Source organism: Solanum pennellii, chromosome 1, assembly GCF_001406875.1.
Source record: "Solanum pennellii chromosome 1, SPENNV200".
Lineage (NCBI taxonomy): Eukaryota > Viridiplantae > Streptophyta > Magnoliopsida > Solanales > Solanaceae > Solanum > Solanum pennellii.
Window position 1 is genome coordinate 105,205,625 of NC_028637.1, and position 11,434 is coordinate 105,217,058.

The window sequence follows — 11,434 nt, forward strand, 5'->3', positions numbered from 1 at the left end:
ATCAGATTTTAGGACTCCAAAAGTTTTTTTTTAATTTGGTTAAATAAATATATTTTTGAAACATACTTTTCAAAATAAATTGATTTTACAAGTTTGATCAAATAAACTATAAATAAATTTTTAAGAAATCATTGATATATTCAGCTATTTTTAGAATTAGTGTAAATATAGCCCTTAAAATATTGCTCTTCAAAAATCAAAATAATATATAGTATTTATTTATATATTATTTGACTATTTATCCTGATATACAAGGACAACGGTCAAAAATTTAAAGATTATTAAGAACCATCCAAAACGCGGATTAAGCACTAACCAAAGTTCTTGGTCTAAATTAAGATGCTTTGCCACTGTTTTAATTAACAAATTCAAGAATAGAATCATTTACTCATGGATGCTACTCTATAATTTATTGTTATAAAACTTATTGATAATTAGAATCTATAATTACTTGTGGGGATTATATATATTATATATTATAACTAGATTGTGTTAATTTATTTAAAGTAACTACACTACATGCGCAAAGGCAAAAATAAAGCAATCTTTCTGTTCACTTTTACTTGTTCAACTTTTAATATGTAAAAAAAATAAAGATGATTATTTTTTTTATATTTTATTTGTATCATCAATAACTTATTCTCAAATCATAGTTCAAAGACCTAATAGTCCCTCCGTTCACTTTTTAGTTGTATACTATTTCAAAAAATAGATTTTTACTTAGTTGTCATTTTTAACATATCAACAAAAATAATTACTATTCTTTCGTGTTTTAGTCTTAATATTAATTTCTTATTTCCCAAATCATTTTTGAGTAATACTAAACACCAATTGATATAAGTATTATAATAAAATACTCATATCAATTATTACTTTTTAATGAACATATAAAATTCAATATAAACAAGTCAAAATGAACGAAGAGAATGACAAATATTAATTTATTATGAACTATAATAGTATGATACAATCAATATCTATCGAATTTAGAAATGAGTCAGAAAAAAATATTCAAACCTCGTATTTTGATTTCTCGAAGCGAGAGAATGTTTTTTAACATTCTATATAACATTAAAAGTAACTCATACTTCATTAATCGTTCGTAGAGACTTCTTTTTTTTTTTTTATCCAATATTTCCTTCATGTTAGGGATGTCTCCTTAAATGGTGCAAATAAGAGAAATTAAGTCTAAAGCATACATACCTTAAAACACAAGCAATGTGTCTTAATTAGAATCATATCCACCGACAAATTTGCATCTCTAAATTTAAACTTTATTTCAAAGTAATAAATTACAGCACAAGTGAAGGGGAAACAACAAAGAAGCTCACTTTGATTTATTTTTTTGTAATTATCTTTTCTATATATGTTCTTTATTTTTTAAAAATATAAAAGTGACCTGCGCATGTAGTTTTAATTTAGAATATTTCCAATTAGAAAAGAACCGATTAATATATTCTTATGTAGTTATAACTTATAAATTCGTTTAAAAAGGCAATAATATGATGTGAAAGAAAAATTAAAGGATAAGAAACAGCATAAAATCCTGCCATGCACTTTAAAGATAGTGTATTCACCTCTTTATAACAGTATTGTTTATTTAGACATTTTTTGATATTATCGGTGAATGTTATAGAGAAAATAATTATAATATGAAAAATTAATATTGAGAATTTGATCGTTAAAATGAAATATTGTTATAACCTGATAATCTTGTTTCCATCTTATTTCGTTAGAGTTGATCAAGGACATGTCCCTTAGATAGCGCTGTCTATTTGTTATTTACTGCTTTCGGCATAAACAGTAACTTATTTTAATTGTATAGTCTAATGTTGAAAAGTACTTTTAACTTAACTTGTACAACACTCTCTCAAAATGAAGCTTAAATTTAGGGTAATATTGGAAATTGCTTTTGGTTTTAAAACTTAAATCTCATTTCGGAAGGCAATTTTCCTATTATCAAATTAATATAATGTTTTTTCTTATGTTAATTGCATTAAACGAGTTCTCCTAAATATCATGAGAAATATTTATACATAATTTCCATTAAAGAATATTATTCATATTCTCATCGTCTACCGCACATCCAAACGAACCCTTAATTAAAATCTTATTATTATATTAATTAGTGTTGTTGTAAGTTATATTAGTAATTGTATAGTTTTGTCTTTATTTCACAAAAAAAAATTTAAAAAAAATCCTCTCTTTTTTCTGATTTAACAACCTCCATTATCTTTTGGTCCTAATAACTTCTATTTAAGCCCATTGGCCCATCAAAAAAAGGATGCAACCTTCGGCCTTATAGCTCGAGTTAGGCCAGATCGAAACGGGCTGTGGGCCTTGGACCAATATTGATCCAATTCTTACAACTTACAAATAAAAAATATTTACCATTATAACAGTAACATTTTTTTTCATTTTTAATATATTTGTAATACAATTTTATTTCATATTACAAAAAATAATTATTATTCACATATAATATAATACAAGTTATATTAATACATTTATCACACATTTTAATACACTTATAATACTTATAATACAATGTGTCAACTTCTTACCAAACAAGCGTAATATATTTTTAAAAACAGTTGTAATACATATATATTGCATACATAATTCAGTTTTAATACATATTGCAGATGTAACATAGTAATTGCTATAAATGGTAATAAATAAAAAGTATCGCTAAAATCAGTAATTATTTAGGAGTAAAAGACATTTTTCCTTCTTATTTTTCTTTAATTGGAAAAATTACCTGAATACACATTCAATTCCTTTGCCCTTTGAAAAAGTTTCAATAATTAGCGTATATAAACACAATAATTAGCATTTGGCTGACAAATACTAGGAGAGGGCACAGGTAACATTGAGAATTGTTGATATATGCATCAATGGAGGAGTAGATTTGGATGTGAATGTTTTCGGTAGAATCAATCGACACTGATGGAGTCGGAACCAGCAAGGCCATCTCATTGTCAATTGTGGTAACAGCCTCGATGTTCCTCTGCTTTCTGCAAGTTGACCAAAAATATATCTAAAACATAACATGGCAAGCAGTGCTAGTGCTAGTGCTAGTGCTAGTGTTTACTGGACGTGATCAAAGTCCTTATGGGCACATCATAAGTGTATGATGACCAAGTAAACAAGTATGCTACATTTCTCTGGTTTGGTGCTCCATGTTTAAATTTTGTCAAGTAAAGTTGACGTCCTAGTTACAAACACAGACCTAAAACAGGACAAATGATCCAGCTTTGACCTTGTGGGATTTCATTCAAATGGCCTTAACCCAATTATTGTATCAGGAAATTTCTTTTCCAATAAAATCAGAGTAGCCATCATTGGACATTGTAGTTCCTCAACTTGATGTTATCTCCATGACAATACTTACCAGTTATGCAGGAATAATACTATGGGATCTCATTGTCCACCCAGTTAACTTGTAGGTTGCATTCCACTCCATGCACGACCATCATCATCATCTGTTCTAAGGTTGCCATTATTTTGTAAGTATGATATGCCTGTCCATACTCCTCGAATAAGTAAGATACTAGCAAAAAGTACACTCCCAAGGGTGCAAAATACCTGGAAACCATAAAGACCATAGTAAGGGATTGTTAAATGCTAAGAGGAGTAATCCAGGATGGGATGGGGCACACTCATTTCATACTAATTGCTAAACAGACTCAACTAACAGAGAGAACTGTATAATTGATCAATCAACAAAGACAGGGATCTACACTGCAGAAAATGTTGAAGTGAAAACTGAGTAGTAACGACAAATAGGTCTAACAATTAAAAATTTTCTCATGCTGCCGAGGATAAGATGAAGTAACACAAATTTTGGGTTTAAAGCATTCCTCGGACGATAGACACAATAATGAGCCCAAGATTTTATGTTATAATAAGCAATACAATTTGAGTCTTCTAAACCGTATTATGATGCTATTGGCAGTACATATAAGTTAAATCTTTTCTCATAATCTGTCTGCTGCTGGTACAAAACCATATACTCCCTCCGTCCCAATTTATGCAAAACATGCTTGACTGGGTATGGGCATGAAGTTTAAGGAAAAATGACTTTTGAAATTTGTGGTCTAAAACAAGTTTTGAGAACTTTCTTTGGCCGTAAATTATTTCATTAAGGATAAAAGGTGAAGTTTAAAATCAAATTGTTACTAAAAATAGAAAGATGTCATTCTTTTTGGGACTTAAGAAAAGGAAAGAGTATCACATAAATTGGGACGGAGGAAGTATGTATAATGCAGCGAGCACAAGATTCATTCAACTTGAAAGAGTAAAAAAGCTGAATCATTCAAAATTTAGAAGAGCTCAATGCATTAATTGAAGTCTGACATGTCCACAAACGTGTCTCAGAAACGGACAGATTAGAATAGTAAGTACATTAAGTAGTAAAGTACTACATATCACCTTATCACAGAAAATAAGTGAAAGACTTACCTCAAGAACTGCCTTTGATAGCCACAAAAATGTCAAAATTATAACTCCGTTTACAGAAAATGACACCTACATCCAGTAAAACTCATGTTACTAACTTAAAAACCAGCCAATGTGGGAACCACATGTGCAACTCTAGATAGTCATACAAAGGTCAAAATACTCATTGGGAAATCAGAATAGAGAACGAAGCTTGGGGTTAACTCTCTCAAACATTGCAAAATGGGAATATAAAAACAAAAATCCATGAATAAGAAGCTAATAGATTCTTCAGTTCAAATTGAGAGACTAATAAACTCTTGAGCTGAGAATGAATATTTAAAATGAAAAAATTGCCTGGTGAGCTTGCATAACGAATTATTAAATAAGGAATGTAAAACTCCTCACATAGAGACTGTCTGACTGGGGGAGTCAATGTTGCAGGATATGTTAGCTAAACATGTAGGGGTGCTCATTCCACTTCATCCATTTTCATCAAGAGAAGTTCAAAGTTCTCTATTATAATCTTTTTTTTTTTAATTCTGAAGCAATGTTCCCTCATTTTCTTGCTCGTCAATTCTAATCTACTGAGAGCTAATCATCTTGTCTTCAATGGAGAGGGATATGGCTATCTATGTGATCCACGGTACAAAAACAGGTGGTCTACTACCTACTGAGTTATACTTAGATAACATATAGAAACTGGGATCCACATAAATGAGAACCAAAAGTACAACAGAGAAATCACTAAAAAAACAAAAGAATAATGGTATCGGTCTCCAACAATAATCAAGACAACTTCCTTATATTATCGAAACTACAATTATATTATCGGAACTTCCTCAAAAGAGCAGGCATTCACACTTTGAGCATTGATCAGGCTAAAAAGAAGAGTTAACATTGTAATTCTGAACATAGTAAAAGGAGGCCTTTTCATGTTAGTTACAGTTGATCATACGAGTCTTGGGTTTTATTCCAAATGGATTCACAACGGCACTCTATGTGATGTGAATTCCAAGCAGAATCCCTGAGATCTTACATCTTTTGAGTCATTAAGATCCATAGAACATGTAGTACCCTTTTGCTGCCATTTTTAATGATATGCCTTTAAAGATGCATCGGTCTTCACAGGCTAAACTTCCTCGGGTATAGGTGTAACATTTGTAAGCATGATTGTTGTCTTATCCTTGATGTTATCAAGATTTTTAATGAAAGGAAAAACAAGTCCTATCCATAGTGGAGAATGGAAATCATTACATCCAAGAAAGAAAATAAAAAAAAAACCTATAATTTCAGTGTAGGTGGACTAAAAAGAAAGTAACTTTGATTACAAGTTATCGAATCAAATCATCCTTCACCGGGGGGAAAGAAAGGCTCACAGATACTTTAAACACCAGACATGATTAGTGAAGTAGGTAATCATCTTGCTGCTATGTCTTTGTTTTCCTTTATTATTTCCCCTCCCAATGTCACAGGTCCAAGCAAGCACATGTAATCCATTAGTTTTCCTTCTTTGCAACAAAACAAGGTTCATACCGTTTGGATATGCTAAAGGAAATATGATATATCTCAACAATTCGAACTTAAATGTCTATAGTCGACCCAGAATAATTTTAAGCCAGAAACATAGTTGGTTGATTTATATATATGAATGAGGTCAATTTCAATAACAGAGTTATCATTCTATTAATAAAAAAACACTTGATTTTGCTAAACTAAACCGTTATATAATGAGATTTAAACAGAAGAATACCAATTGACTAGAAATTGAATCAGGCAAAACGGAGCGAACAGCTTTTCTAGCTTTTCGAGAGAGCTTCTTGAAAACGTTCTGTATAAATTTAACGAGTAGATCCAAACTTCGATCTTCCTCTTCTTCGTCTTCATCGTCTTCATCTTCATCATGATCTCCGGTTACTATGTTGCCTGAGCCTCGATGACGGCTCCAATTTCGAGAATCGCCGATCAAATCATCACCATCCTAAGAAAATCAAATCCAAGTCCGAAATAAGCATTAATAACATCAATTTAAATTTTAAAAAACTTATAGCAAGGAAGGAATATTTTTACCTGAGGAAAATTGGAAATGCGTCTCGAAGCTTGAAGGCGAAAAGTGGAGATGGGGCGGAATTTGAAATGAAGATGATTGAATTGGGGAAGAGGGCTTGTGTAGTTGGAGTGGTAAAATTTGTAGAGGGTAAAGTGAAGAGATTTAGTGGTGGACTCCATCAAAATGCGTAGCAGTTCAATGCTAGAGCATCTAAAAAAACACAAGATCACTCTGCTGCCACCTTTTCTTTTTCTTTTTTTTTAAATAAAATCTATTTTCATTTTTAATGGTCTTACCAGATACAGTAAAAGATGGTACTCCGTATCATTTGTCCGTATTATTTATCATGTTTTTTATTTATAGAATCAATTATGACTAATATTCTAAAATATATTTTTTCATTATATTAATATGTATTATATTTGCAATTTATAGTAATTTTTATATAGTTGTTGAATGTTTAAATTTTTTGTGCAAAATATCAAATTAATGTAATCTAATTTAACTTTGAAAATTAGTCAAATTGACTTTTCAAAATCGTAACATGATAAATAAAAGTGGACGGACAGAATATACACTTACAAAAGAAAATATGTGTATACAATGTATAGGGATGGCAATTGGGGTTGGGTCAAATATGCACGGATTAAAATGGGTCGAGATAATAAATGATTCAAAACCCAATTCAATCTAAATTTGTTTGTGCTAAAATGGCCCGATAAAAATGGGTTAGAAACTGGTCATAAATTCATAATCCAACCCGTTTAATTTTTACTAAGTTTTAATAGTTCTATATTTATTATTTTATAAATTTTTAATACCTAATAAACTATTTATTTCTTTTATTATAACTATATATAATATCTAAAATAATAATAAAAATATTGTAATAAAATTTTTCAAAAATAAATGTGAATTAAATATTAACTAGATTAATAAATTAAAACAAAATTGAGCTAATAAAAAATCGAGTCAATAACCAACCTAAACCTGAAAAAGCTGAATCAAGCTTGGACTTGATTTTGCTATCCATAAGACATTACGAATTAAGGAGAAGAATAAAGGAGGAGGATATCACTACCTCTCCCACGAAAAAAAGGTGTGACAATATTAGGATCCCTATTTAAGCAAAATTGAATAAAATATGTTCAGTTAATAGTTTGGTTATGAAATATATGAACAAAACTATCTTTGGTTAATAATTTTGGTTATCATAATAATTTGGTCCAAAACTATCTTTTGCCTTCAGTATATCCGAATGTTGATGTGACTGAGCTCAAATTTGTTTGGACTTATATTATATCAAGAACAATATGTAACCCAATCTCACTACACCACAAAATTTTCTGATTATCCAAAAATATAACTGTGGGGTTTCAATATTTCAATTTCATTGTCACTTTCTGTAGAACACAGTGCACCTGTACTTGTTCTCCAACTTTCTAGACGTCTCTCTTTCACATTCCACTCGAAATCTTCTCTTCCTTAAATGGATTCCATAATGTTTTTCAATTTCCAAGAACCCAATTTCAGTTTAGAGTATTTTTCATCGCATCCACATGGCAACTCTTTCTGCTACTTCATCTTCATCTTCTTCTTCTTGGTCCCTCAAAAACAAGAGGCCCCATAACTTACCTCCTATTTCTTCAATTTCCAAGAACCCAATTTGCCGAAATACCCTCTTCCCGTTTTCCTCGTACAACCCAAAAAGATTGAATCTTTATGTTCCTTACAAAAAAAGATTGAATTTTTATGTTAAAGCTGCCGAAGAAGATGAACCCTCATCTTCTTCTTCTGTGGCTGTAGCTTCAGAAGAAAATGATTCTCCAAAGAATGATGCCCATATTCAAGAGAGTGAGAGTGGTCCTCAGCATGAGTCTGAGTCTGAGAGGATAGAGAGGGAGAAACAACAAGAAATGGATTGGAAGACAGATGAGGAATTCAAGAAGTTTATGGGGAATCCCTCAATTGAGGCTGCTATTAAACTTGAGAAAAAGAGAGCTGATAGATGTAAGAGTTAGTGTTTCAATTAATTTTGAAACAAATTCATCTGTTTTGAATTAACAAATACATGAATGTGAGTTGTAACATTCATTTACTTTAAAACTATGTTATAAACATTTGCAAGAAGTTTTTTTTTTTTTTAAATTCTACGTTATGATTTTTGGAAAGATAAGTTTTTTGTTTCCAATTCATGAACCTAATAAATTCTATTAATTAAAAAAAAAAAGAAAAAAAAAACTTTTTCTTGCAAAACTTTTTATCCTATAAATTGAGTTTCTTTTGGTTGAAAAAGAAAAGCATTCAAACAAAAATACTTTCCCTTGAAAACACTTGTGAGACATTGATCAAAAGGTGAAATCACCAATTCAAGAATAGAAGAGCAACATTTTTGAATGCTACTTGTTTTGTGGCTTAGTTGAATCCCGAAGATAGAGTTGTTATTTATTCTTCCGATTGCTCGTGGGAGAGACTCCAACTATCTTCAAGAAACGTATTAACGTGCCTCTAAGCCAAGCAAGTTTTATTTTGTATTCCTTATAATTTTTATCATTCTTGTTCATTTGTTCTAGCAATTTGAAGATAGTTGTCTCTATGGCATCCACATCAATAACGAACAGTGTTCCATCTTTGCCTAATCCTAATTTTGAAATATTTGATGGTAAAGACTTTTCTAGATGGCGTGGAAAGATGGAATTCTTTTTAAGACGATTAAAGTTAGCGTATGTTCTTGAGAAACCTTGTCCTGAGGCTCCTAGTTCTGAGGTAGCAACGGACGAGGCTACTTTAATTAAAGAACAAATTGCCAAATGGCAAGATGATGATTACTTATGCAAGAATTATATTCTTGGAGGAATGTCCAATAAATATTATGATCAATATTATATTAAGTGTAAATTTGCTAAGGAGATTTGGGATACTCTTAAAGCTATTCATTTAGCAGAAGAGGCGAGTTCAAAGAAATTTCTTGTTTCAAATTATATGGAGTTCAAAATGGTTGATGACAAGTCAATCACTGAACAAGTACAAGAATTTCAACTTATAGCTAATAAAATTGTTATAACTGGAATTGCTCTTGATGAAAACTTTCATGTTGGTGCGATTGTCTCAAAACTTCCTCCATCTTGGAAAGAGTACAGAAGCAAACTCTTACACAAGAAGGAAGATTTGACTCTTGAACAATTATTGCAACACTTGCAAATTGAACAAGAGACACGATACCGCGACAATAACATCTTGAGGGAGCCCATCATGAAAGCTCATGTTGTTGAAGAAAAGATCAAGAAGGAACCTGCCAATAATAAATTTTTGAAGGCAAAGAAGAGTAAAAATTTCAAGCGTACTAATTCTAATTCTAAGTCGATTGAATGTTATCATTGTCATAAAATTGGTCATTATGCACGTGATTGTAAAATTCTTAAAGCTGAAAAGAAGAAAGAAAAGGCAAATAACAATACAAAAAATGAACTGGTGGCAATGGTCACAGAAGCATTTGTAGCGGGAGATCAAGTGGAATGGTGGATAGACACTGGTGCAACTCGTCATATATCAGGTAATCGAAATTCTTTCACGACATATGAATTAGTGGGGGGCGATAAAGTTTTGCATATGGGAAACTCATCCTCTGCTAAGGTTGTGGGAAAGGGAACTGTTGAACTAAAATTCACTTCCGGAAAGATGATCACATTGATAGACGTATTGCATGTTCCCGATATTCGAAAGAACTTGGTGTCAGGTACGCTTCTTTCGAAGCATGGTTTTAAAATGATTTTTGAGGCAGATAAATTTATTTTGTCTAAACAAGGCATGTTTGTTGGAAAAGGTTATGCTACAAATGGCATGTTCAAACTCAATATTGAAAATGAAAATATTTCTGCTTATATAGTGGAGTCTTTAGATTTATGGCATGAACGTCTTGGTCATGTGAATTTTAGATCCATTCAACTTATGATGAAAAATGGATTAATTAAAGACTGTGGAAAGGATCATGTTGCTAAGTGTATTACTTGTAGTAAATGTAAAATAACAAAGAAACCTTTTAAGTCTGTTGAAAGGATATCCACACTTTTGGAATTAATCCACACTGATATTTGTGAGATGGATTGTTTATCACGTCATGGAAAGAGATATTTTATCACTTTCATTGACGATTACTCAAGGTATACATATGTCTTTCCATTAAAAACAAAAGATGAGGCATTTGAGACTTTTAAAACATATAAAGCAGAAGTTGAAAATAAATTGAGTTTGAAGATTAAATCAATTAGATCTGATAGAGGTGGAGAATATTTAAAATCAAATTTTATTGATTTTTGTGAAAAAGAAGGCATTGAGAAACAATTGACTATGTCTTATACACCACAACAAAATGGTGTAGCAGAAAGAAAAAATAGAACTCTCATTGAAATGGTTAACTCTATGCTTTATGGATCTGGTATCACTGAAAATTTGTGGACTGAAGCCTTATTTTCTGCATGTCATATTTTGAATCGAATTCATTCCAAGAAACATGATTCATCTCCATATGAACTTTGGAAGAATCGAAAGCCAAATATAAATTATTTTAAAGTATGGGGTTGTTTGGCTCATGTTAGATTACCAGATCAACAATTGACTAAGATTGGATATAGAGGAGTAGATTGTGTATTTATTGGTTATTCACAAACCAGTAAGGCTTATAGATTTTTGAATCTTGAGACTCCAAGCCCTCACACAATTATTGAATCGTTGCATGCTAACTTTTTTGAGCATATATTTCCTAAGAAAAAAGAGTCTTTGGAACAAAATACAAGTTCTTCTATATCTACTCTTAAAAGAAAAATAGTTGAACCTTTGGAAGAAAGTCAACCAAGACGTAGTGCAAGATCAGCCAAACCAAGAGACTTTGGACCAAATTTTCAAGTCTATTTAGTTGAAAGGGATCCTGAAAGTTATGCTGAAGCA

At 31.1% G+C, this 11,434-nt stretch overlaps 2 protein-coding genes across 3 annotated transcripts in view; one reads left to right on the top strand and one right to left on the bottom strand.

The window, feature by feature from the left end:
- Window positions 1-2,707: 2,707 nt before the first annotated feature.
- Window positions 2,708-6,743, bottom strand: LOC107014807 (protein SHORT HYPOCOTYL IN WHITE LIGHT 1). 2 transcript variants are annotated; one of them, XM_015214912.2, is made up of 5 exons: window positions 6,511-6,743; window positions 6,194-6,421; window positions 4,465-4,530; window positions 3,395-3,588; window positions 2,708-3,017 (listed from the first exon to the last, which is right to left on the bottom strand). In XM_015214912.2, the coding sequence occupies exons 1-4, from the start codon at window positions 6,667-6,669 to the stop codon at window positions 3,439-3,441; spliced, it is 603 nt and encodes a 200-aa protein (XP_015070398.1). In that variant the 5' UTR covers window positions 6,670-6,743; the 3' UTR covers window positions 2,708-3,017; window positions 3,395-3,438. The 2 variants fall into 2 exon arrangements, with proteins under 2 accessions (XP_015070398.1, XP_015070391.1); XM_015214905.2 differs by having other exon boundaries at window positions 2,708-3,588.
- A 1,085-nt stretch (window positions 6,744-7,828) lies between these two features.
- LOC107016316 (probable zinc metallopeptidase EGY3, chloroplastic) overlaps window positions 7,829-11,434 on the top strand; it is a 10,205-nt gene continuing 6,599 nt past the window's right edge. The window contains exon 1 of the mRNA XM_027918737.1: window positions 7,829-8,498. Coding sequence (XP_027774538.1) covers window positions 8,050-8,498 — 449 coding nt within the window. The 5' untranslated portion in view covers window positions 7,829-8,049. The remainder of the gene's footprint in view (window positions 8,499-11,434) is intronic.